Here is a 27,636-nt window from a genome sequence, read left to right on the forward strand (position 1 = left end):
ACCATTTGACTTACTGAACATCTCCCCACTCGATTATACTTCCTGCCGTTCTCTGAGACCGCGTAGATGTAAACATAGTTGTCGTGCGATCCAATGGCCAAGAAATTGCCATCTGCGTGAGTGAGAAAGTCAATGACCAGATTAAAGTAGACAACTTCAAGCAGCCAAGGTCCAAATCCCCCAATTCTAAAATGGATTGTTGGCAACTGGGGGATAATGTGGGAAAAAAGTGCAGTTGTTCGTTATGGAAGGCTGAGCAGAAGAAGAGGTCCAAAGATGTGCAGGTTAGGTGGATTAGGTGCATTGTGCAGAGATCAGCCAAATAGTCAATATCTTTTCCCAGAGGTAGGGGAGTCCAAAACTAGAGGGCATTGGTTTAAGGTGAGAGGGAAGAGATACAAGAGTCACAATTTTTTCACAAAGACGGTGGTGAGTGTCTGGAATGAGCTGCCAGGAGGTAGTAGTAGAGGCGGATACAATTTTGTGTCTTATAAAACATTCAGACAGTTACATGGGTAAGATGGGTATAGAGAGATGTGGGCCAAACACGGGCAATTGGGACTAACTTGGGTTTTTGTTTTAAAGAAGGGGCGGCATGGACAAGTTGGGCCAAAGGGCCTGTTTTCATGCTGTAAACCTTTACCACTCTATGAGGGAGTGGAAGACCTGGCTGAAAACTGGTTAAAAAAAGAACTGGGTCACAGAAATCTTCAGCGTCTATGCAATTCCCCTTGGCACTAACCCATGGCTAACCTCCCTTGGATGGTGAAAGGGGTTCCAAAATGCTCAACAATGGAATTCCTCACTCGTGGTCTGCCCCAGGGAGGTCTCCTACCTCACACTGTGCCGGTCAGCCGCAGGTTAATAACGGGCGTACTCGCGAGGCCTCACTTACCTGGAGAATATCTCATCACTGAGAGTTTCTCATTGCCATCTGTGTGCGCGGTGATGGGATCCTTGGTTTCTGCATCCAAAACTATCCACCTGCCAGAGACAGTCACAGCTGATACCAGCACTTGGACAGAACCGTGACCTCATAGAGCATCAAACAAAAAAGGCCCAGCCCCCTCACAGGGGTGTTTTATTTTAAATTAATCAACCTTTCATGGGATGTAGGTGCTGCTGGCTGGGTCAGCTTTTGTTGTCCATCCCTAATTGCCCCTTGACCGGAGTGTCTCACTGAGCCATCTCAGAGGTCAAGAGTCTCGCTGTGGCTCTGGAGTCACGTGTAGGCCAGACCGGGTAAGGATGGCAGATTTCAAAGATTCCAGAAGGAGGCCACATGGTCCATCGGGTCTGCACCAACAACAATCCCACCCAGGTCTATGTCCATAACCCCCACAGATTTATCCTGTTACTCCCCCAGGGGCAGTTTAGGCTGGTCAATCAACCTAACCCACATATCTTTGGAGTATGGGAGGAAACCGGAGCACCCGGAGGAAACACCCACGCAGATACGGGGAGAATCATAAAATCCCTACAGCAAAGGAGGAGGTCATTCGGCCTGTCGAGTCTGTACTGACCATGTCCCACTCAGGCCCTATTCCCATAACCCCACACATTTACCTCATTAATCACTAAGGGGCAATTTAGTACGGCCAATTAACGTAACCCCACACATCTCTGAAGTATGGGAGGAAACACCCACGCAGATACAGGGAGAATCGTAGAATCCCTAGAGTACAGGAGGAGGCCATTTGGCCTATCAAGACTGTACTGACCATGTCCCAGTCAGGCCCTATTCCCATAACCCCACACATTTACCCTATTAATCACTAAGAGGCAATTTAGCATGGCCAATTAACGTAACCCACATATCTTTGGACTGTGGGAGGAAACCGGAGCAAACCCACGCAGACACTGGGAGAATGTGCAAACCCTACACAGACCTGAAGCTGGAATTGAACCTGGGACTGTGAGGCAGCAATGCTAACCCACTGTGCCACCCTCAATTTCCTTCCCTAAAAAGGACATCAGTGAAGCAGATGGGTTTTTAAACGACAATCGGTGACAGTGTCACAGTCACCGTTACTGAGCCCAGGTTTCAATTCCAGATTTTATTCATTGAATTTAACTTCCACCAGCTGCCGTGGTGGGATTTGAACCTGGGGGCCTCAGTTACAAATCTACTGACAATACCACTATGCCATCATCTTCCCTCTTGAACCAAGTTTTCTCTTTGTAACCTGCCCTACCGTCCCCTCGTGTGAGTCAACATCAAATCTTGTTTGATGGGGAGACGGGGGCGCAGTGGTATTGTCACTGGGCTAGTAACCCAGAGGTCCCAGTATAATGCTCTGGGGGACAAGGGTTCAAATCCCACCATAGCCGCTGGTGGAATTTAAATTTTTAATAAAACTAGAATATAAATCTAGTCTCAGTAACTGCGACCATGGAACCATTGTTGAAAAAAACTCAGGGGAAGGACAGGGGGACCCAGGTTCGAATCCCACCATGGCAGATAGCGAAACTGGAATACAAATCTGGAATTAAGAATCTACTGATGACCATGAAACCATTATCAGGAAAACCCATCTGGTTTACTAACGTCCTTTAGGGAAGGAAATCATGGGTCATAGAAATCCTAGAGTGCCGAAAGGGGCCATTTGGCCCATGGAGTCCGCACCGACCACAATCCCGCCCAGGCTACACCGCCAAATCCCTACATATTTACCCTCTAACCTAAGCATCTCAGGACACTAAGAGGCAATTTTTAGCACGGCCAATCAACCTAACCCACACATCTTTGGGCTGTCAGAGGAAACCAGAGCACCCGGAGGAAGCCCATGCAGACACGAGGGAAATGTGCAAACTCCACACAGACAGTGACCCGAGCCGGGAATCGAACCCGGCTTCCTGGAGCTGTGAAGCAGCAGTGCTAACCACTGTGCCGCCCTTACCCAGTCTGGCCTACACGTGACTCCAAAGCCACAGTAATGTGGTTGACTCTTAACGGCCCCTCTGAAAAGCGCCGAGAGAGAGAGAGAAACTCGGTCCTATGGCAATGCTGCAGACAAGTCCAATAGCACGGTGGGTGTACCTACACCTCACGGACTGCAGCGGGTTCAAGGTCCACCACCTTCTCAAGGCGCAATTAGGGATGGGCAATAAATGTAGGGCAAAGCCAGCAACTCCCCTCCCGCCAGCGAATTTTTAAAAACTAACAGCTTGTGCCACAAGACTTTACTTATCATTTTGTGAAGGTTTTCAGAAATTTCGGTTAATTTTTTAAAAAAGTTCCCTTCTACTTCCAGTTCCCCACCAGCCCCCCCCGCTGCCAATCACTTCTCACTGTTCCTGCACAGACGTTCAGATCCACTGTTACCAGATTGTAACAGAGATGTACAAGTTTAAGTTATTGGTGTCACAAATAGGCTTACATTAACACTGCAATGAAGTTGCTGTGAAAATCCCCTCGTCGTCACACTCCAGTGCCTGCTCAGGGTACACTGAGGGAGAATTTAGAACCCAACCTCCACATCTTTCAGACTGTGGGAGGAAAGTGGAGCATCCGGAGGAAACCCACACAGACACAGGGAGAATGTGCAGACTCCACACATAGTGACCTAAGCTGGGAATCGAACCTGGGACCCTGGCGTTGTGCAGCAGCGGTGCTAACCAGGGGCCCTGCCAGTTTAAAGTTTATTTATTAGTGTCACAAGAAGGCTTACATTAACACTGCAATGAGGTTACTGGCAAAATCCACCAGGCACCACTCTGTTTTAGAAATTTGACAGATGAAAATTAATTGAAAAATTGATATAAACTTTACATTATGGGCAAGAAATTGAAAATTCCTGTCCATAAGTTAAACACCAGGCTACATGTGTGTGAACGTTAATATAGGCAGTTTAAAGGGTTTAATTATTAAAAGTTATGATCTTCTTAAATGTATATGTTTACATACTGAAGCACAATGTCTGTTTGGGTACACTGAGGGAGAATTTAGCATGCCTTTGAGGTAACCGGAGCACCGGATGAAACCCACGCAGACATGGGGAGAACGTGCAGACTCCGCACAGACAGTGACCCAAGCTGGGAATTGAACCCAGGTCCCTGAAGTTGTGAGGGAGCTGTGCTAACCATTGTGCCACCATGCCACTCTGATTGTTTTAACTTTATTTATTAGTGTCACAACTAGGCTTACATTAACACTGCAATGAAGTTACTCTGAACATCCCCTAGTCGTCAAACTGTCTTAGTAACTTGACAAATGAAAAATAATTAAAAAACGGATATAAGCTTTAGATTATGGGCAAGAGATTGAAAATCCCCTTCTATAGGTTAAACGCCAGGCTACACCAGTGTGAACATTAATGTAGGCACTTTTAAATGTTTAATTATTAAAAGTTATGATCTTCTTTAAATATGTATGTTTAAATACTAAAGCACAATGTCTGTTTGGGTACACTGAGGGAGAATTTAGCATGCCTTTGTAAGGTAACCGGAGCACTCGATGAAACTCACGCAGACTTGGGGACAACGTACTGACTTTGCACAGGCAGTGTCCCAAGCCGGGAATCGAACTCGGATCCCTGGCACCGTGAGGATTATTGCTTTCGCTGCAAGTTTTTCCCTGCCTCACGGTGAATGGATACTGTGTGCTCACATTTAGTAACTGTCCACTCACTGTCTTACCTTGCAGACATCATCCCCACAGCAATAACAGATCCACTAGGATGGAAGCTAACAGACAGTGCTGGATCCTAGTGGGAAAACAAGAATTCAACAAAAAAAAACAGTAAATCCCCAAAACGACTCACCCAGTTACCTCTTAAATAAGTTACAGAACGCAAAGGCCTTAAAAGAAAAAGTTAAGCGTTGTCTATGCTTCAGTAGAATTGGCCATCTCACATTTGTGGAGATAAATAGGGGAGGCAGTGATATCACTGGACTAGAACAAAGAACAAAGAACAAAGAAAATTACAGCACAGGAACAGGCCCTTCGGCCCTCCAAGCCTGCACTGACCATGTTGCCCGACTGAACTAAAACTCCCTACCCTTCCGGGGACCATATCCCTCTATTCCCATCCTATTCGTGTAGTTGTCAAGAACGCCCCTTAAAAGTCACTACCGTATCCGCTTCCACCACCTCCCCCCAGCAATGAATTCCAGGCACCCACCACCCTCTGTGTAAAAAATCTCTGCCTTTAAACCTTGCCTCTCGCACCTTAAACCTGTGCCCCCCTAGTGATTGACTCTTCCACCCTGGGAAAAAGCCTCTGACTATCCACCCTGTCCGCGCCCCTCAATCGTGTAGATTTTTACAGTAGACTAGTAATCCACAGACCCAGGATAATGCTCTGGGGACCCGGGTTCAATTCCCACCACGGCAAGATTTGAATTCAATAAAAATCTGGAATTAAAAAAGTTATAGTTTAATGAAACTATCATCGATTTTCATAAAAACTCAACTGGTTCATTGACATCCTCTAGGGCAGACAGTGTCTCTGTTTGATATCTCATTGGAGGGGCGATGGCCTACTAGTATTATAGCTGGACTATTAATCCAGAATCTCAGCTGATGTTCTGGGGGACCTGGGTTCAAATCCCGTTACGGCAAATAGTAGAATTTTAATCCAATTTTTTAAAAAATGGGGTTAAGAATCTACTGATGATGATTGTCAGGAAAACCCATCTGGTTCACTAATGCCCCTTAGGGAAAGAAATCTGCCGTCCTTACCCCGGTCTGGCCTACATGTGACTCCAGAGCCACAACAATGTGGTTGACTCCAAGGGCAACTAGGGATGGGCAATAAATACTGGCCCAGCCAGAGACACCCATGTCCCATGAACGAATAAGAAAAAGAAAACAGCACTTCTGACAGTGTAGCATTCCCTCAGCGCTACACTGGAGTGTCAGTCTGGATTACTAGTTACTCACATTACTTTTTTTTGGGCCTCTAACCTACTGATTTGATCTATTATTGTCACGTATTAGTATACAGTGAGAAGTATTGTTTCTTGCGTGCTATACAGAGCATACCATTCATAGAGAAAGAAAGGAGAGAGTGCAGAATGTAGTGTTAGTCATAGCTAGGGTGCAGAGAAAGATCAACTTAATGCACGATAGGTTCATTCAAAAGTTTGATGGCAGCAGGGAAGAAGCTATTCTTGAGTCGGTTGGTATGGGATCTCAGACTTCTGTATCTTTTTCGCGACGGAAGAACATAGAACATTACAGCTCAGTACAGGCCCTTCAGCCCTCGATGTTGTGCCAACCTATGAAACCAATTTAAGCCCATCTAACCTATACTATTCCAATATCATCCATATGTTTATCCAATGACCATTTAAATGCCCTTAATGTTGGCGAGTCCACTACTGTTGCAGGCAGGGCAAGGTGGGAGAGAGAATATCCAGGGTGAACAGGGTCCTCGAATATGCTGTCTGCTTTGCTGAGGCAGCGGGAAGTGTAGACAGAGTCAATGGATGGGAGGCTGGTTTGTGTGATGGATTGGGCTACATTCACAATCTTTGTAGTTCCTTGCAGTCTTGGGCAGAGCAGGAGCCATACCAAGCTGTGATACAACCAGAAAGAATTCTTTCTACGGTGCACCTGTAAAAGTTGGAGAGTGTAGCGGTGGACGTACTAACTCGGATGGGAGAGCTACCACTCACTCACACTTTTATAAAACTAAACAGAGCCCCAGAACATCTTTTTAAAAATTATTTCACAGTTTGTAGGTGTTGCTGGCTAGGCCAGCATTCATTGCCCATCCCTAATTGCCCCCTTGAGGTGGTGGTGGGTGAGCCGCCATCTTGAACCCACTGCAGTCCCTGTGGCGTAGGTACACCTACAGTGCTGTTAGGGAGTTCCATGATTTTCCAGGCTAGAAATATTGCAGTGACTCCCCGACATCTGTCCACCATCTACAAGGCACAAGTCAGGAGTGTGATGGAATACTCCCCACTTGCCTGGATGAGTGCAGCTCCAACAACACTCAAGAAACTCTACACCACCCAGGACAAAGCAGCCCCGCTAGATTGGCACCACATCTACAAACATTCACTCTCTCTGCCACCGATGCTCAGTAGCAGCAGTGTGTACCATCCACAAGATGCACTGCAACAATTCACCAAAGATCTTTAGACAGCACCTTCCAAATCTGCAACCACTTTCATCTAAAAGGACAAGGGCAGCAGATACATAGGAACACCACCACCTGCAAGTTCCCCTCCAAGGAAATTTGGCATGTCAGCTATGACTCTCACCAACTTTTACAGACGCACCATAGAAAGCATGTATCACAGCTTGGTATGGGCTCCTCCTCTGCCCAAGACTGCAAGGAACTACAAAAGGTCGGAATGTAGCCCAAGCCAGCCTCCCACCCATTGACTCTGTCTACACTTCCCACTACCTCGGCAAAGCAGGCAGCATAATCAAGGACCCCACGCACCCCGGACATTCTCTCTTCCACCTTCTTCCATCGGGAAAAAGATACAAAAGTCTGAAGTCACAAAGCAACCGTCTCAAGAACAGCTTCTTCCCTGCTACCATCAGACTTTTGAATGGACCTCTCTTCCATTAAGTTGATCTTTCCCTAGCTGCGACCACACTACATTTTGCACTCTCGTTTCCTTCTCTATGAACGGTATGCTTTCTCTGTATAGCACGCAAGAAACAATAATTTTCATTGTACACTAATACAGGTGACAATAATAAATCAAATTAAATAAAATCAAAGCCACGCACCATCCTGATTTGGAAATATATCGGCCATTCCTTCACTGTCATTGGCTCAAAATCCAGCGACTCCCTCCCTAATGGCATTGCGAGTCGACCCACAGCACATGGACTGCAGCGATTCAACAAGGCAGCTCACCACCACCTTCTCAACAGCAACTAGGGATGGGCAATAAATGCTGGCCCAGCCAGTGAGGCCCATGTCCCACGAATGGATAAAAGAAAAAATTTTGACCTAGTGACAGTGACGGAACAGCAGATATATATTTCTAAGACAGGGTGGTGAGTGGTTGCAATATAAAAGTGTCTGAATTGTGCCTCTGATTCCTACCGAGTTTATCGGGCTTGATTCCGCACTGACTTACATCGAGAGTCTTACTCCAGACTGGCTGGTGAGAGGTGGGATCCCAGTAATGAAGCAGTTTATCTTGTCCACATGTCACAAAGCGGTCTTCACTCGGGTGAGCAGCGAGACCCCAGAGCTCATCAGTGTGACCCTGTGCAGAGAACGGGGAGAAAGCATCAGTACGTTGGAGTGGGCTGAGACCAGAGTGCACACCCTCCTCCAGAGCAAACAGCAGGCCTAACTCCGTTCAGCCTCAGTCGAGAACAGGAGCAAGATATCTCCAACACGAGAAATCTCCTCCCTTTGCGTAACATACAAAATAATGATTTGGAAAAGATTAGAGGGACTAGCTTGTGCGGCCAATGAGCTCCCCCAATGGCTCAGCCATGGCGACTAGACGCGTCCGACCCTCCACTGAATCCCCACAGTGCAGAGGTCCATTCAGCCCATCGCTTCCACACTGACTCTCTGATAGAATATGGTGCCCACGCCCTCTTCCCTAGTCGCCACGTTCTGGCACCTGTTCAGGTACACGGAGGAGAATTTAGCGTGGCCAACAGACCTAACCAGCACATCTTTGGACAGTAAGGGGCAATTTAGCATGGTCTATCCATCTAACCTGCACATCTTTGGACGCTAAGGGGCAATTTAGCATGGTCAATCCACCTAATCTGCGCATCTTTGGACAGTAAGGGGCAATTTAGCATGGTCAATTCATCTAACCTGCACATCTTTGGACGCTAAGGGGCAATTTAGCTTGGCAATCCATCCAACCTGCACATCTTTGGACGCTAAGGGGCAATTTAGCATGGCCAATCCATCTAAACAGCACATCTTTCAGACTGTGGGAGGAAACCAGAGCACCCGGAGGAAACCCACGCAGACACGGGGAGAATATGCAAACTCCGCGCAGACAGTGACCCAAGCCAGGAATCGAACCCGGGTCCCTGGCACTGTGAGGCAGCAGTGCTAACCACTGTGCCACCCCAAAATGAAGAAGGAGACCACGTCACTTGAGGTTTCTTACCTGTACAATGGGACAGTACCCTCCACTCAGTGAGCCTTGGAGAATGCAGTTCCTCGTGGTGCCAATGAACAATCCATTCTCTTTGCCTTCTGCAATTGTTCGAACCGGGCCAAACGCCTCTGGGACCTGAGGTTTAATAAACACACACAAGGTCAGACAGGGAAATAGTTCTGGCACAAGGTTTCCATCCGAAGGCCCATTCTCTCTCCAAGAAGAAAGAAAGATCGACAGAATAGCATTGGAGGGAGATAGGATCAGACAAGTTAGAAAAGTGTTTAATTGGAGTAAGGGGAATTATGAGGCTATCAGGCAGGAAATTGGAAGCTTAAATTGGAAAGAGGATTTCTCAGGGAAGTGTACAGAAGAAATGTGGCAAATTTTCAGGGAATATTTGTCTGGAACATTGCTATGCAGAACTCCAATGAGACAGGGAAGTTATGGTAGGATACAGGAACTGTGGTGTACAAAGGCTGTAATAAATCTAGTCAGCAAGAAAAGAAAAGCTTACAAAAGGTTCAGAGAGCTAGGTAATGTTAGAGATCTAGAAGAGTATATGGCTATTAGGAAGGAAATTAGGACAGCCATAAGGGGTCATGAGAAGGTCTTTGCAGGCAGAATTAAGGAAAACCCAAGGCATTCTACAAGTATGTGAAGAGCAAGAGGGTAAGACGTGAAAGAATAGGACCTATCAAGCGTGATGGTGGGAAATATGGAACCGGAAGAAATAGCAGAGGTACTTAATGAATACTTTACTTCAGTATTCACTATGGAAAAGGATCTTGGTGGTTGTAGTGCAGACTTGCAGCGGACTGAAAAGCTTGAGCATGTAGATATTAAGGAAGAGGATGTGTTGGAGCTTTTGAAAAGCATCAAGTTAGATAAGTCGCCAGGACCAGGTGGGATATACCCCAGGCTACTGGGAGGAGATTGCTGAGCCTCTGGCGATGATCTTTGCATCATCGATGGAGAGGTTCCGGAGGATTGCGGATGTTGTTCCTTTATTCGAGAAAGGGAGTAGAGATAGCCCTGGAAATTATAGGCCAGTAAGTCCAACCTCAGTGGTTGGTAAGTTGATGGAGAAGATTCTGAGAGGCAGGATTTATAAACATTTGGAGAGATATAATAGGATTAAGAATAGTGGCATGACCTTATGATTGAATTTTTTTGAAGGTGTGACTAAACACATTGATGAAGAGCAGCAGATGTAGTATATATGGACTTCAGCAAGGCATTTGATAAGGTGCCCCATGCAAGGCTTATTGAAAAAGTGAGGGGGCATGGGATCCAAGGGGACATTGCTTTGTGGATCCAGAACTGGCTTGCCCACAGAAGGCAAAGAGTGGTTATAGATGGGTTATATTCTGCACGAAGGTCGGTCACCAGTGGAGTGCCCCAGGGATCTGTTCTGGGGCCTTTACTCCGTGATTTTTATAAATGACCTGGATGAGGAAGTGGAGGGATGGGTTGGTAAGTTTGCTGATGACACAAAGATTGGAGGTTGTGTGGATAGTGTGGAGGGATGTCAGAAGTTGCAGCGAGACATTGACAGGATGCAAGACTGGGCGGAGAAGTGGCAGATGGAGTTCAACCTAGATAAGTGTGAAGTGGTTCATTTTGGCAGGTCAAATAGAATGGCAGAATATAATACTAAATGGTAGGACTCTTGGCAGTGTGGAAGATCAGAAGGATTTTGGGGTCCGAGTTCATAGGACACTCAAAGCAGCTGCGCAGGCTGAAGCTGTGGTTAAGAAGGCGTATGGTGTACTGGCCTTCATCAATTGAGGAGTTGTTTTTAGGAGTCAAGAGATAACGTTGCAGCTATATAGGACGCTGGTCAGACCCCTTGGAGTACTGTGCTCAGTTCTGGTCGCCTCATTACAGGAAGGATGTGGAACCCATAGAAAGGGTGCAGAGGAGATTACAAGGATGTTGCCTGGATTGGGTGGCATGCCTTATGAGGATAGGTTGAGGGAGCTCAGCCTTTTCTCCTTGGAAAGACAAAGGATGAGGGGTGACCTGATAGAGGTGTATAAGATATCGAGAGGTATTGATGAAGTGCACGGTCAGAGGCTTTTTCCCAGGGCTGAAATGGTTGCCACAAAAGAGGACACAGGTTTAAGGTGCTGGGGAGTAGGTACAGAAGAGATGTCAGGGGTAAGTTTTTCACTCAGAGCGGTGGGTGCGTGGGCTGGGCTGCCAGCAACGGTGGTGGAGGCGGATTCAATAGGGTCTTTTAAGAGACTTTTAGATAAGGACATGGAACTTAGTAAGATAGAGGGTTATAGGGACATGTTTGGCACAACTTCGTAGGTCCTACAGTAAATAATACAAATCCCAATGATTTAAACATTAACCTCAAACTCCAATAATTTAAACCAAGACGCCAATAATTTATCCTAACAGCGCAATAATTTAGACTGTAACAATTTAATAATTGTAATAATTTAATAATTATATTGTAATAATATATTGTATTATATTGTAATAATAATTACTGTAATAATTTAAACACTAACCCTAAACCCCAAATGATGTAAACACACCCCAAACCTGCATAATTTAAACCCAAAGCTCAATAATTTAATCTTTGTCCCCTAACACCAATAACTCCAAACCCCAATAATTTAAACACAAAGCCCAAACCCCAATGATGTAAACACACCCCAAGCCCACATAATTTAAACCCAATTCCCAATAATTTAATCCCCATCTCCAAACCCCAATATTTTAAACCCTAACTCCTAACCTCAATAATTTAAAGCTTGACTGCAAAACTGAATAATTTAAAGCTTAACCCCAAACCCCAATAATTTAAACCCAAACCTCAAAAATTTAAACCCAAACCTCAATAATTTAAACCCAAACCTCAATAATTTAAACCCAAACACCAAATAGTCTTTTTAAACAGTGCCCTACAGCAAATACTCTATTTGAACAGTAAGACCTAACCCAAAAATCACCCTAACCCTAACTGTTTTTAAACAGTGCCCTACAATAAATAATCTATTTACACAGTAGACCTAATCCAAACCTCACCCTAGAATCCCTACAGTGCAGAAAGTGGCCATTCGGCCCATCAAGTCTGCACAGACCACAATCCCACCCAGGCCCAATCCCCATAACACCACATATTTACCCGAGCTAGTCACCCCGACGCTAAGGGTCAATTTAGCATGGCCAATCCACCTAGCCCGCACATCTTTGAATGGTAAGCAGCGATTTATCGCCAGCCACAATCCAGCCCAGGCCCTTTCCCCATAACCCCATGCATTTACCCCAGCTAGCTCCCCCTGACACCAAGGGGCAACTTAGCATGGCCAATCCACCTAACCCGCACATCTTTGGAGTGTGGGAGGAAACCGGAGCACCCGGAGGAAACCCATGCAGACACGGGGAGAATGTGCAAATTCCACACTGACAGTGACCCAAGCTAGAAATTGAACCCAGAACTCTGGCGCTGTGAAACAGCAGTGCTAACCACTGCACTGGAGAGGTTTGGTTTCAAAATGGATCCCACACTGGGACGAGGTACATAGAATCATAGAACGCCTCAGTGCAGAAAGAGGCCCTTCAGCCCATCGAGTCTGCACCGAACACAATCCCACCCCAGGCCCTACCCCCATATCTCTACATATTATACCCACTAATCCCTCTAACCTACGCATCCCTGGACACTAAGGGGTAATTTCTTAGCATGGCCAATCAACCTAACCCACACATCTTTTTGAAACGTGGGAGGAAACCGGAGCACCCGGAGGAAACCCATGCAGACACGAGGAGAACGTGCAAACTACACACAGACAGTGACCCGAGCCGGGAATCGAACCCAGGACCCTGGAGCTGTGAAGCAGCAGTGCTAACCACTGTGTTACCGTGCCACCCCATCGGGAAGGGGTCCCCCAGTAGCAGGGTCTGTCCGCAGCACTGTCAAAGAGAAACTCACCATCCAAGCACGGAAACACGTTGCCTTCTCACCTCGGTTTCCTGGACTTTGTGGTACTGCCTGTCCCAGAGGATGACCTTGTGATCCTTCCCTCCGCCAGACACCAGCATTCCATCAGTCAGCACACAGAGACTGAATATTCCCCCTTCATGGGCCCCCTGAATCGCCGACCTGATCCGGTTTGTACCTACACAAAAGAAAGGGAAGAAAAAACAAACCATAGAGATTACACATCAGGAGGAAAGTCTTCGAGCTGAAGGCGAGAAGTCAGGGATTACAGATATAGAAAAATGAATAGAAGATAAAACAGCAAACTAAGCTACAGCCTCCAAAAGCAAAGGGTGTAATTCATAGAAACATCATTACAAACATAGAATTTCTAAGGTGCAGAAGGAGGCCATTTAGCCCATCAAGTCTGCACCAACAACAATCCCATCCAGGCCCTGTCCCTGAAATTCCAAGTATTAGGTGGATTGGCCATGCTATATTACCTCTTGGTGTCCAAAGATGTGCAGGTTAGGTGGATTGGCCATGCTAAATTGCCCCTTAGCGTCCAAGAATGTGCAGGTTAGGGTAACTGGCTGTGCAAAATTGCCCCTTAGACTCCAAGGATGTGCAGGTTAGGTGGGTTGGCCATGCTAAATTACTCCTTTTTGTCCAAAGATGTGCAGGTTAGGTGGGAGTAGCCATGGGAAGTGTGTGGGGTTACAGGAGATAGGGCATAGAGAAGGCCTGGGTAAGATAATCTATCAGAGAGAAGGTGCAGTTTCGATGGGCCAAATGGCCTCTTCTGCGATATAGGGATTCTCTGATTCCAGCTAGTTCGCAAAAGGGAACTATTTTGGATCTCTCGCAATGTGGATATTCTCCCACGTATCAGTTCTCATGTGTTTAAAACTATCTCACTCCATCTCTTGGACAGAACACAGAATGGCCATACTGGATAGAAAAAGTGGGGTAGTAAGAAGTCTCAGTACACCAAGTTAAAGTCCAACAGGTTTATTTGGTAGCATGAGCTTTCAGAGTGTTGCTCTTCATCAGGTGAGTGCAGGATTTGTTTCACAAACAAGGCATACATAGACACAAACTCAAATGCCACCCCTACTACCTTCTGCAGGAGTTCACCTTCATTATCCTGATGGCAGTTTACACCCCACCCCAGGCAGATGTGAAGACAGCACTGGACAAAATATATACCACTACAAATAGTCTTGAAACGAAACATCCCGAGACCTTGCTCATCATGGCCAGGGACTTCAATCAGGCCAAGCTCAAGAGCGTCCTACCAAGTTACCACCAACATGTCTCGTGTTCCACCAGAGGCCCAAATATCCTAGACCACTGCTATACAAACTGTAAGCCGTGTTACATTCTCCATCAGTGAATTCATAAAAGGCACCAGGGTGTGTCAACTAGGTGATTTTCCAGTAACTTCATTGTGGTGTTAATATAAGCCTACAGCGCAGAAGGAGGCTATTCGGCCCATCAAGTCTGCATTGACAATAATCCCACCCCAGGCTCTATCCTCATAACCACACACATTTACCCCACTAATCCCTCTAACCTACACATTCCGGAACTACTTAGCATGGCCAATACAACTAACCCGTATATCTTTCGGACTGTAGGAGGAAACCGCAGCACCCGGAGGAAACCCACGCAGACACTGGAGAATGTGCAAACTCCCCATAGACAGTGACCCCAAGCTGGGATTCGAACCCAGGTCGCTGGCGATATGAAGCAGCAGTGCTAACCACTGTGTCACCGCTTGCAACACTACTAAATAATGTTCTCCCTTTAAATTTCTGAGGGAAAATATGAAGGCTGGCATCTTACTGCCCCGCCCACCATGGGAATCGGAGCAGGCGGGCAAAAGGCCCTGGAAATATCTGTTGACCCCGGGTGGGAGTTTGTGTTTTGTGGACCAGCGAGACTGTAAAGGGGGCGGCACGGTGGCACTGTAGTTAGCACTGCTGGCGCACAGTGCCGGGAACCTGGGTTCAATTCCCAGCTTGGGTCACTGTCTGTGGAGTTTGCACATTCTCCCCATGTCTTTGTGGGTTTCCTCCCACAGTCCAAAAGACGTGCTGGTTAGGTGCACTGACCATGATCAATTCTCCCTCAGTGTACCCAAGCAGGCGCCGGAGTGTGGAGACTAGGGGATTTTCACAGTAACTTCATTGCGGTGTTAATGCAAGCCTACATGTGACTAATAAGTAAACTTTAACTTTAAAATTGCGCCCATAGAGGAAATTATAGATTCTTAATTCTAGTCAGCAGCCATCCAATAAAAGGTCATCCACCCCTCTGCAAAACCCTTTCTTCCCACGTAGATTGGAGTTGATGGATTTCGAGAAGCAGGACGCGGGAATACTTAACGATTGCATGACCGGATGGGAGAAATCTCCTCACCTTTGGCCCAGACGATCAGGTTCCCACTCGAGTCACCGGTGATCGCATCCCCGTTCTCGGAAAAGGTCAGGCAGAGAAGGTATTTGGGTTTCTCCTGCTTCTGTAAAATGGAATTTAAATAGAAAACTGAAGCCATCGACAATAGAAGGAGGAGACCATTCGGCCCATCGTTGGGTACATTCCTTCGACACGAAGAGACCGGGGCAACAGCACCGGGCACGAGTCTTAAAATGGTTTTTTTTTATTGAACAGAACTTAAAAAATTAACAGGGCAGAAGCAAAAAGAAAGGGAACTTGGAGACTAGTTTCTAAGCCAGCCTCTCTACAAACAAAAACGTGTACTGAGGTGAATGGTATCTAAGAACTAAACTGAACCAAACATGCTAAAACCAAAATATATTTCAATCCTTATCTTGTTATTGGATGTGTTTTTCGCAAGCTCTCCCCGTCTAGAAAAGCAGTCCTCGCTGCTACGGAAAACTGTTGTTTGCCTGCATTGTGTACCCGTCAGGAATGCAGCCAATTTTTAGCTAACAGATCATTCTATGTGCAGTTTTTTTTTTCAGTTCAGCAGTGTTAGTTAACCACTATCGTCTACCATTTAATTGTGCACAGGCAGAAATATCTTAAAATGAAGTCTTTGCATAGACTGAAGCAAACAGGATGATGCATACATAAGATCCCTCACCCATCTTGCCTGTGCTAGCTCTTTGTAAATCTTCTAATTCATCCCGCACTCTCCCTATAGCTCTTCAAGTTATCTCCTTCAAGGTTTATCCAATTCCCTTATGAACAAGTTAGTGTTTAATCTATGATTTCCCATTTAGCCAGAACATTGCAGATCACCATACGAAGCTTTAGTTTTTAAAGCTTTAAATTTTTTTCAGTTTTATTTTATTAGTGTCACAAGTAAGGCTTACATTAACACTGCATTGAAGTTACTGTGAAAGTCCTCTACTCGCCTGTTCAGGTACACTGAGGGAGAATTTAGCACCTAACTAGCACGTCTTTTGGACTGTGGGAGGAAACCGGAGCACCCGGAGAAAACCCACACAGACACGGGGAGAACTCTGCACAGGCAGTGGGCTTAGCAGGAATCGAACCTTGGATCCCTGGCGCTGTGAGGCAGCTAACCACTAAAAGTTAAATGTCAAATCATCATAGTCCCAGGTGACCAGAAGCTGCTTTCCCCTTTGAGGGGGGGGAGAGCTGACTTGGGGTGTTTTAACCCGAGGGTCACCACACCTCAGGCGAGGGGCAAGGTAAAGAAGACGGGGCCTTCCTGAATAACCGCAGCTGGTACAGGAATTGAACCCGCGCTGTTGGCATCGCTTTGCATCACTAATCAGCCACCCAGCCAACTGAGCTAAACCCAACTCGCCAAATCAAAGTGGAGACTTCAGAGCTGCCAGCCATCCATCCAATTAGTTAACAGCTCTCTGCAGCAGGATTTGTCTTGATTTATTATGGCTAGACGATACAGCAAAAAGTATTGTTTCTTGCGTGCTATACAGACAAAACATACTGTTCATAGAATACATAAGGGAGAATAAAAGGAGAGAGAGTGCAGAATGTAGTGTTACTGTCACAGCTAGGGTGTGGAGAAAGATCAACTTTAACCAAGATAGGTCCATTCAAAAGTCTGATGGTAGCAGGAAAGAACCATAAAATCCCTACAGTGCAGAAGGAGGCCATGCAGCCCATCAAGACTGCACTGACATCAATCCCACCCAGACCCTATTCCTATAACTCCACATATTTGACCCTGCTAATCCCCCCCTGGCACTAAGGGGCAGTTTAGCACGGCCAATCCATCTGACCTGCACATCTTTGAAGAAGCTGTTCTTGAGTTGATTGATGGGACGTCCATCTGAGATATGGGGTGGGGCATCGTGCCTTAAACTGGAGTTGCATCTCTCCCGAATTAAATTGCTGCTGCCCAGCACGGAGGTGGGGTGGGGGAAGGGGAGTGGTGGGGGGGAAAGAGAAGTGGGGGAGAGGGGGGAATGGAGGTGGGGGTTACTCCACATCCCAGATCCTGGCAATGCGCCCAGTTCCAGGAGCAGGCTTGTAGTGGCAGTCCAAATTCCATGCTGGGCAGCGACTCTCCCGCCGCACACTGCCTCCCCAAGCCCCGGCCAACCCACTCTGGGGGAAGCAGTGCCACTCACCTCAAAGATGCCCTGTTTCTTAGAGAGGGTGCTGCCTTCCATAGTCCAGAAGAAAATGTTGGATTTGCCACAAGTGACGATGAGGTTGGGCTCGGTGGGGTGGAAACTCGCAGCTAGCACCGACTCATTGGAGCACTGCAACAAGAAAAACACCACTAAAGTGGTCAAGACTGCTATTAGAAAGCCCACCCTCCAACCCTCAGAGTAAATCACAGGGAAACACCCTTACAAAGGCCATGAGGTTTCACTACCAGAACACATGAAATAGCAACGGGTGGAGACCATTTGGCCCATCCAGCCTACCCCGCCATTCAATACCGTCATGGCTGATCTTGGGCTTCAACCCCATTTACCCCATTGCCCCTCCCATAATTTCCTGAGATCCGTCCATCCCAGTCTCAAACCTATTCAAATGATGGAGAACCCACAACCCTTTGGGTTGAGAGAATTCCAAAGACCCACAAAACTCTTTGCGTGAAGGAATTTCTCCTCAGAGAATAGAGCATCGTGGAATTCCGACAGTACAAAAAGGTGGTCATTCAGTAGGCACAGTTTCCCCAACAGAGCATCGCATCCAGGTCCTACCCCAGCAACCACACCCTAATAATCCACCTAACCTGCTCATCTTTGGACATCAATAGACAATTTAGCATGGCCAATCCCCCAACCCACACATCTTGCGACGCTAAGGGGCAATTTAGCGTGGTCAATCCGCCTAACCGGCACATCTTTGGACACTAGGGGGCAGTTTAGCATGGCCAATCCATCTAACCAGCACACCTTTGGACTGTGGGAGGAAACCCATGCAGAACATGGGCAAACTCCACACAGACAGACAGTGACCCCAGGCCGGAATTGAAACGGGGTCTCTTACGCTGCGAGGCAGCAGTGCTTGCCGCCGTGCTGTACACCGGACCGGAAAGAGGTGTCAGAAATTAGAGTCTCCCACCTTGCCGGGTGGCATCGTTTCTCGACAACCCAAACCCCCCCCTCCCCTTGCAGTTAGCGTCTCCGACGTGGCGCGGCCTAACCGAAGCTAGCGGCCTACCTTCACATCAGCCAGCTTCTGCTCTTTCTGCCAGTCCCACACCGAGAGGATGTGTTCATTGGAATCGTCCACCGCGCACAGGTGGGCCCCTCCATTCTGCAAAATTCGACACGCACGCAACAAGAGAAAGAATCACTGAATTCAACATCGAAAACACAGGAGGACACGTGGGCTGGGGTTCGGAATGGGCTAACAGGCCAACCAATTAATCCTAATTGGATATCAATTAGTCAATAGGAGTCACCGATATCTAAAAGGGGCTACAGGTGGCACCGTTTTATTGGTGGAGAATTGTGGGTGGAGTTGGATCAAATGACTAAAGGTCGAAGCGGAACTTGTGGAGCAAAAGAGACACAAGAGGCCCAAACAATAGGCTTATCCCCCATTGACCGGACCACCCAGTCCCTCTTTACTCAGAGGGTAGTAAGGGCGTGGAATGCCCTGCCTGCAGCAGTTGTGGACATGCCAACTTTAAGGGCGTTCAAAATGGTCAGTAGATAGGCATATGGATAACACTGGAATAGTTTAGGTTAGAGGGTCATTAGATTGCGCCGACCAGTGGAACCAACATCGCGGGCCGAAGGGCCTGTACTGCGCTGTAATGTTCTATGTTCACTGCTGCTAATGGGGCTACCCGTTATTACACTCCGAGGCGTGGGGAGGCCAAGAATCTTCGTCATTGGCAAGACGTGAAGATCCAGTCGGCTGGAACAGCTGGAAAATTCCAGCCAGCCATCGGGAATAAGCAGCGAATCAAGTAACGCCGCATCAGGAATCGCCACAAGTTCACAAGCAAATTAGAGTGTGCACCAGAAATCCGAGATGGGTGGCACAGTGGGTTAGCACAGCTGCCTCAGTGCCAGGGACCCGGGTTCAATTCCCGGCTTGGGTCACTGTCTGTGCGGAGTTTGCATGTCCTCCCCAGATCTGCGTGGGTTTCCTCCGGGTGCTCTGGTTTCCTCCCACAGTCTGAAAGACGGGCTGGTTAGGCTGCATTAGCCATGCTAAATTCTCCCTCAGGTGTCGGGTGGAATAGCAAGGCAAATAATATGAAAATAAAAATAAAGTAAACGCTCCAATGAAGTTACTGTGAAATTCCCCTAATCACCACACACCGGCACCCGTTCGGGTCAATGCACCCTAACCAGCATGTCTTTCAGACTGTGGGAGGAAACCGGAGTGCCCGGAGGAAACCCACACAGACACAGGGAAAATGTGCAAACTCCACACAGACAGTGACCCAAGCCAGGAATAAAACCCGAGTCCCTGGCACTGTGAGGCAGCAGTGCTAACCACTGTGCCACCCATATGTAGGGTTACGGGGAAATGACTTGGTTGGGATTGTGGTCAGTGCCGACTTGACGGGCTGAATAGCCTCCTTCTGCATTGCAGGGATTCTATGAAACACCAACTCTGTCGATGGGACTTCTTAGTCCCACCAGCCGTTGGCATCATCGCAGGTGGGACGGAAAGATTTGCAGGGTCCAAATCTTCCCACGGCAGGACACGTTGGACACGCAGGGAGCACCGTGCACAACGCAGTTCAACAGGTTGATAATCAGTTTGAGGTTATTTATTAGTGTCACAGCTACACTTACATTAACACTGCAATGAAGTTACTGTGAAAATCCCCTAGTCGCCACACTCCGGCGCCTATTTGGGTACAAGGAGGGAGAATTTAGCACGGCCAATGCAACCTAACCAGCACATCTTTCGGATTGTGGGGGGGGCGGAAACCGGTGCACCCAGAGGAAACCCACACAGACACGGGGAGAATGTGCAGTCTCCACACTGACCCGAGCGCTGTGAGGCAGCAGTGCTAACCACTGTGCTGTCCATCCTTCAAACATTTCCCCAAGAGGGAAAAGGGCGTGTGAGAAAATACAAAATATGAGTAAATCCCCACTCCAAAAGCAGATCTGGTTCATCGATCATAATCGATGGACAGCGAGAGATCGAGGCCAAAGGAGAGAGCAAACTTTAACTTGGGTCACTGTCTATGTGAAGACTGCACGTTCTCCCCATGTCTGCGTGGGTTTTCCTCCAGGTGCTCCAGTTTCCCCCAACAATCCGAAAGATGTGCTGGTTAGGTTGCATTGGCCACGCTAAATTCTCCCTCAGTGTACCCGAATAGGAGTGTGGCGACTTGGGGATTTTCACAGTAACTTCGCCGCAGTGTTAATGTAAGCCTTACTTGTGACACCGATAAATAAACTTTAAGCTTTAACTGATTATCAACCTGTTGGAACTGTCGCAAGCAGCTATCCATCCATTCCCCCACCCCACCCCCACGTGGAAATATCTCCATCGCAGGAGTAACTCCACCTTGCGCTCCAAACTGGTCCCAGAAAGGCACGTAGAGAAGCGTACTTACCGACTTGGAGAAGGACACACAAGAAAGGCCTCGATCGAAGACCCCAGATCCAATAACGTGAAGGGTATTCAGACTCACAGAGTCCCACACACGGACATGAGGCGGAAGGTGCTATTGGAAGAAAGGAGATTAAAAATGTTCATGAAACGTGACGTAACAGGTAGACATTCCTGTGCCTTCTCCTTCACACCATAGAATCCCGACAGTGCAGAAGGAGGCCATTCGGCCCATCAACTCTGCACCCACTGTCTGACACAGTACCTTACCTTGGCTGACCTACCCCCACCCCCCAACCCCCCTAGAGCCCCGTGCATTTACAACAGCTAATCACCTAACCATTTTTTTTTATAGAAGTTTATTTTGTAATGTCACAAGTAAGGCTTACATCGACGCTGCAATGAAGTTACTGTGAAAATCCCCCTAGTCGCCACACCCCGGCTCCTGTTCGGGTCAATGCACCCTAACCAGCACCTCTTTCAGATGGTGGGAGGAAACAGGGAGCACCCGGAGGAAACCCACGCAGGCACAGGGAGAACGTGCAAACCCCACCTGAGGTCAGAATTGAACCTGGGACCCCCCTATGGACAGCAATTATCAGGCTGTAAACTCCTTCAAAAAAGGAACGGGTGGTGACAACCTTAATAATTCAGTCGCCTCCAGGATACACTGATAAATTATCCTCCAAATTCCGGAGGCCATCGAGGAATAGACTAACAACCCGAACCCTAACCCTCCCCATTCTGCCCCCAGTTTTCTCTTCAGGGAGAATAGAGAACGATTACAAAACCTAGCAGTTCAAATCAACTGTACCTACAAATAGGAGACCACCCCCCACCCCGACTCCCCTCCATTATTCCTTACGTGCCTTACACAAGAAACTACAAAGTGTCACGAATGTAGCCCAATCCATCACACAAACCAGCCTCCCATTCATTGACTCTGTCTACACTTCCCGCTGCCTCAACAAAGCCAGCGTAATTAAGGACCCCATGCACTCAGGACATTCTCTTCTTCCACTGGGAAAAAGATACAAATGTCTGAGATCACGTACCAACCGACTCAAGAACAGGTTCTTCCCTTCTGCCGACAGACTTTTGAATGGTCTTACCTCGCATTAAGTTGATTTTTCTCTACACCCTAGCTATGACTGTAACACTACATTCTGCACTCTCTCCTTTCCTTCTCTATGAATGGTATGCTCTGTCTGTATAATGCGCAAGAAACAATACTTTTACTGTATACTAATACATGACAATAATAAATCAAATCAAGTCCATATGTTGTAACCATTACAAACTCATTCTGTATGCCTCACTAGGTACTAGAGGCAGCACGGTGGCACACAATGGTTAGCACTGCTTCTCACAGCGCCAGGGACCCAGGTTTGATTCCCGGCTCGGGTCATTGTCTGTGTGGAGTCTGCACATTTTCCCAGTGTCTGCGTGGGTTTCCTTCATGTGCTCTGGCTTCCTCCCACAGTCTGAAAGGTGTGTGGGTGGCAAGGTAGCACAGTGGTTAGCACTGCTGCTTCACAGCTCCAGGGTCCTGGGTTCGATTCCCGGCTCGGGTCACTGTCTGTGTGGAATTTGCACATTCTCCTCGTGTCTGCGTGGGTTTCCTCCCACAGTCCAAAGATGTGCAGGTTTGGTTGATTGGCCATGCTAAGAAATTGCCCCTTAGTGTCCAGGGATGTGTAGGTTAGAGGGATTAGTGGATATAACATGTAGGGATATGGAGGTAGGGCCTGGATGGGATTGTGGTTGGTGCAGGCTTGATCGGCCGAAAGCCCTCATTCTGCACTGTAGGAATTCTAAGAAGATAATTTCCAATTCAAACTAGCAATAAATTGAAAGGGAAGTTTTACCCTCATGTGTCTGGGGAGTGGGGAAGAATAGAGAAAGCAGAACTCGTAAAAGGGCACCTTGTTTAGGGATTGCAACGGGAGCCAAGATGCAACCCAAAAGGCAAATCCACCTCTGTATTTGACTAATGCAAATTAAAATTTGAATAAATTATACCTTTCCATCTTTTGTGGTTCCTGCCACCTGCCCCGTCGCCATGGTGACTCTATCAGGGTGTACCGCAAGGCTGAAAGAGAGATGAGGAAGAGAGATCAGTCAGAGCGTTGGATTTTTGTTCCTCATCAGCCAGAGTACTAGGCCCAGGCTACAGGCCGAGAAACTGGGATGGGGATAGAGTCAGAGCAATGGAGTCACACGTTACTGCATACAACCTTTCACTGCTCCCACTCAGCAGCTTCTAACTTTCTTCCATGTTTTGTTATCCAAGGAGGGAGAGCCAGAAAGATAGAGGGAGAGAAAGAAAAGGAGAAACAGAGAGGATACACCACAGACACACACAGGAAACAGGAGAGATAGAAGCAAAAGAAAAGTAGAGGAGAGTGAAGAGGGGAAGAGAAAGAGCGAGAGCGAGAGGGGAACAAGCGTAAGAGAGGGTCCCTAACAAAGGAAAAAAAATGTATAAATTATTGCAGATTGGTGCACGTGACATTATCACTGAGCAGACACAACACTGATTGGCTGATGAAAACTGGGTTTTAACTTCCTTTTCCCTCCCTGTCCAGGCAAGATCCCCTTGTGTCAGCAGTGAACACTCCATACTGCTCTGATGCTGAAGACAGCCCTAATCTGTCACCGTCACAAAACCTTCAGCAATTTCATAGAATCCCTACAGTGCAGGAGGCCATTCGGCCCATCGAGTCTGCATCAACAACAATCCCACCCAGGCCCTACCTCCGTAACCCCACATAATTACTCTGCTAATCCCTTTAAGGTGTGCATCCCGGGACACCAAGGGGCAACTTAGCATGGCCAATCCATCTAACCTACACATCCCAGGACACCAAGGGGCAATTTAGCATGGCCAATACAACTACTCTGCACATAAAGTAAAGTTTATTTAAGAGTCGCAAGCAAGGCTTACATTAGCACTACAATGAAGTTACTGTGAGATTACATCTTTGGACTGTGGGAGGAAACCGAAGCACTCGGGGAAAACCCACACAGACACGGGGAGAACGTACAAACTCCACACAGACAGTGACCCAAGCCGGGAACCGAACCCAGCTCCCTAGTGCTGTGAGGCAGCAGTGCTAACCACTGCGCCACCCAAAGATTTAGTTTCTTTCATGGGATGCAGGCATCGCTGACAAGACCAGTTAGTACATTGCCCATCCCTAATTGCCCTCAAGATGGTGGTGGCCCTTGAACCGATGCAGTCTAATATGCAAAAGCTTGGGTGCCATACCGGGGAGGGAGGGAGAGGGAGAGCGCGCACACACGGTATCCAACACCAAGGCTTTCCATGTGTGTTGGGCACCGCGGTGACTGGAGGACATTCCGGCCCCTTTAATCACCTTTTAGTTATTGATTTAAGTTTCACTTTGGGATTTTGTTCAAGACAGTACTCCTCAAGGGGTTGTCTTTCTAAATTTTTTTTTAATTCATTCGTGGGGCACTGGCGTCGCTGGCTGGGCCAGCATTTATTACCCATCCCTAGCTGCCAGAGGGGCAGTTAAGAGTCAACCACATTGCTGTGGCTCTGGAATCAGGTGTAGGCCAGACTGAGTAAGGACGGCAGATTTCCTTCCCTAAAGGGAACCAGATGGGTTTTTCTGACAATGGTTTCATGGTCATCAGTAAATTCTTAATTCCAGATTTTTTTTTATTGAATTCAAATTCCAGCATCTGCCGTGGTAGGATTCGAACCCAGGTCCTTAGAAGATTAGCTGGGTTAATAGTCTAGCGCTAATTCCACTAAGCCATGGCCCATCCCCCAAATTTGTCCTTCACCTTGTTGGATTTACTTAAATTGATTATTTGATTGGCCTTAAAATAGGAATATCAATGAATAGTTAAGCATTATGTTAAATGTCCCAAGTAGCTTCAGAGTTGCTAACCTTAACACAACAAACCTTAACAAAGCATTTCAGAGGCCAAGGTTGAGCTTATTGGTAACACAGAATGATATGCACGTGGACAAAGTATAGTGCCGACACTACGTTTAAGAAAGCCAACCAACACTCCTACTTTCTCGGGAGACTAAGGAAATTTGGCGTGAGGAGGAATTTCATCAGCCAGAGAGTGGTGAATCTGTGGAACTCTTTGCCGCAGAAGGCTGTGGAGACAGGTCATTGAGTGTCTTTAAGACAGAGGTAGATAGATTCTTCATTAATAAGGGGATCAGGGGTCATGGAGAAAAAGGCAGGAGAATGGGGATGAGAAAAATATCAGCCATGATTAAATGGTGGAGCAGACTCGATGGGCCGAGTGGCCTAATTCTACCCTTATGTCTTATGGTCTCCAACTCTCAGCAACTTTTACAGATGCACCATAGGAAGCATTCTTTCTGATGAGCACAGCTTGATATGGCTCCTGCTTTGCCCAAGACTGCAAGAAACTACACAGGGTCGTGAATGTAGCCCAATCCATCACACAAACCAGCCTCCCATCCGCTGACTCTGTCTACACTTCCCGCTGCCTTGACGAAGCGACCAGCATAATTAAGGACCCCACGCACGCCGGACATTCTCTCTTCCGTCGGGAAAAAGATACAAAAGTCTGAGGTCACGTCCCAACTGACTCAAGATCAGCTTCTTCTCTGCTACCATCAGGCTTTTGAATGGACCCACCTCGCATTAAGTTGATCTTTCTCCACACCCTAGCTAGTAACGTTATATTCTACACCCTCTCTTTCTCTATGAACGGTATACTGAGTATCACGTGAAAAACAATACTTTTCACTGTATGTTAACACATGTGACAACAATAAACTAAACTAGACTTGGAGCAAACTTCCAGCTGACTTCTCCTCAAGTCTCTCTTCATAACTCTGGCAGTACCGTCACGTAACCCTCGACACCGTACCACGGGCGGCACTGCTGCTCCGAGGCTCCGCTTTAACCTTTGTTCTGCCGAACCAGCCGCGTGCTACACCGCCCCGAGCCCCGGTCTGGAGGCCGGCAGGTCACTCACCATTTGACATCGTCGTTGTGTCCGAGGTAGTGCCGCTGGAGCTGCTCCTCGACGTTGTACAGCACAACGGCCGACGCTATGAAGTAAACAATCTCGCCTGTCGGCAGGAGAAAGAGGTTGGCGCGGCAGTCACGCCCGCGATAGCCGTACCTGGAGGGACTGATTAAGGCATCTATACCAGAGGACTGGAGACCACTTAACACTGCAGGGCACCACGCACGCCAGAATCAACCCCGATCAAATTAAACTCCTGACATTTAACATAAAACCTTTTAAGAAGTTAGTGTGCAGGTACAGCAAGAAATTAAGGCGGCTAATGGAATATGCCCTTCCTTATTGCGAGAGGAATTGAATATAAAAGCAAGGATTGCTTTACAGGGCATTGGTGAGATGACACAGCATCCCTACAGTGCAGGAGGAAGCCATTCGGCCCATTGAGTCTGCACCGATAACAATCCCACCCAATCCCCACAACCCCACAAATTTATCCTGCTCATCCCCCTGATACCAAGGGACAATTTACCATGGCCAATCCCCCCTAACCTACACATCTTTGGACACTAAGGAGCAATTTAGCATGGCCCAATCCACCTAACCCGCACATCTTTCAGCTATGGGAGGAAACCCATACAGACATGGGGAGAATGTGCAAACTCCACACAGACAGTGACCCAAGCTGGGGATTGAACCCGGGTCCCTGGCGTTGTAAGGCAGCAGTGCTAACCACTGTGCCACCCCTAAGAAGAGCAGAAACATCTCCTGCAAAAGGGGATTTTGATAAACGTGTTCCGGTCGATGACCTTTCCTTCCGTCTGGTCACCGGGGCTGGAAACACTCAGCTGGTTCTCTCTCTCCATGGATGCTGCCAGACCTGCCGAGTATTTCCAGCATTTTCCTACTCTTATCTCAGATTTGGTTCAGGTCAGCGCAGTTGACCGGGCAGCGAGGGCGGGGTGGTCAGATTAAGGCCAACAAACACAGTGGGTTCGATACCCGCTCCAGCTGGGGGAGGGTCTGATTTCACCCTCAGTAAGAACACAATGGCAAATAAACGTCAACAAACAGAGCGAGGGAAGACTTCAGGCCCGCAGGATCTTGCTATTGTTATTATATTTGACAATGACTGTCTCAGCATCGCTGGTGGAAATGGATTATAAAAGAAGTCAATGTATTTATGCTCAAAACTCTTCAAATAGGACTTTAATCCTGCTCTGTAAGCTTCAGTCAGTCCTGTAATAGATTAGTACGCACGCACGCATACAATAGATGCAGCAGCAGTAGGCCATTTGGCCCTTCGAGCCTGCTCCACCATTCACTTTATCGAACTCAATAACCTGATTCCCCTCTTCCCTCCCATGTCCCTCGATCCCCTTAGCCCCAAGAGCAACATCCAATTTCTTCTTGAAATCACACAGCGTTTTGGCCTCAACTTCTTCCTGTGGTACTGAATTCCCACTCTCTGGGTGAAGAAATTTCTCCTCACCTCAGTTCTAAAAGGTTTACCCCTTATCCTCAAACTATGACCCCGTAGTTCTGGACTCCCCCCATCATTGGGAATATTCTCTCTGAATCTACCCTGTCTAATACTGTTAGAATTTTATACGTTTCTGTGAGATCCTCTTCAACTCTTCTGA

General features: G+C 47.4%; 1 protein-coding gene across 3 annotated transcripts in view; it reads right to left on the reverse strand.

The window, feature by feature from the left end:
• eml2 (EMAP like 2) overlaps positions 1-27,636 on the reverse strand; it is an 85,467-nt gene that overhangs the window by 9,082 nt on the left and 48,749 nt on the right. For all 3 annotated transcript variants that reach the window (XM_080183378.1, XM_080183377.1, XM_080183379.1), the window contains 12 exons: positions 26,003-26,152; positions 23,027-23,096; positions 21,009-21,119; positions 18,635-18,730; positions 17,587-17,721; positions 15,416-15,515; positions 13,036-13,190; positions 9,061-9,186; positions 8,053-8,184; positions 4,639-4,706; positions 896-984; positions 15-112 (listed from right to left, as the gene is read on the reverse strand). In XM_080183378.1, coding sequence (XP_080039504.1) covers positions 15-112; positions 896-984; positions 4,639-4,706; positions 8,053-8,184; positions 9,061-9,186; positions 13,036-13,190; positions 15,416-15,515; positions 17,587-17,721; positions 18,635-18,730; positions 21,009-21,119; positions 23,027-23,096; positions 26,003-26,152 — 1,330 coding nt within the window. The remainder of the gene's footprint in view (positions 1-14; positions 113-895; positions 985-4,638; positions 4,707-8,052; positions 8,185-9,060; positions 9,187-13,035; positions 13,191-15,415; positions 15,516-17,586; positions 17,722-18,634; positions 18,731-21,008; positions 21,120-23,026; positions 23,097-26,002; positions 26,153-27,636) is intronic.

This window comes from Carcharhinus amblyrhynchos, unplaced genomic scaffold, assembly GCF_965287045.1.
Source record: "Carcharhinus amblyrhynchos unplaced genomic scaffold, sCarAmb.v2.hapA chromosome_273, whole genome shotgun sequence".
In the NCBI taxonomy this organism is placed as follows: domain Eukaryota; kingdom Metazoa; phylum Chordata; class Chondrichthyes; order Carcharhiniformes; family Carcharhinidae; genus Carcharhinus; species Carcharhinus amblyrhynchos.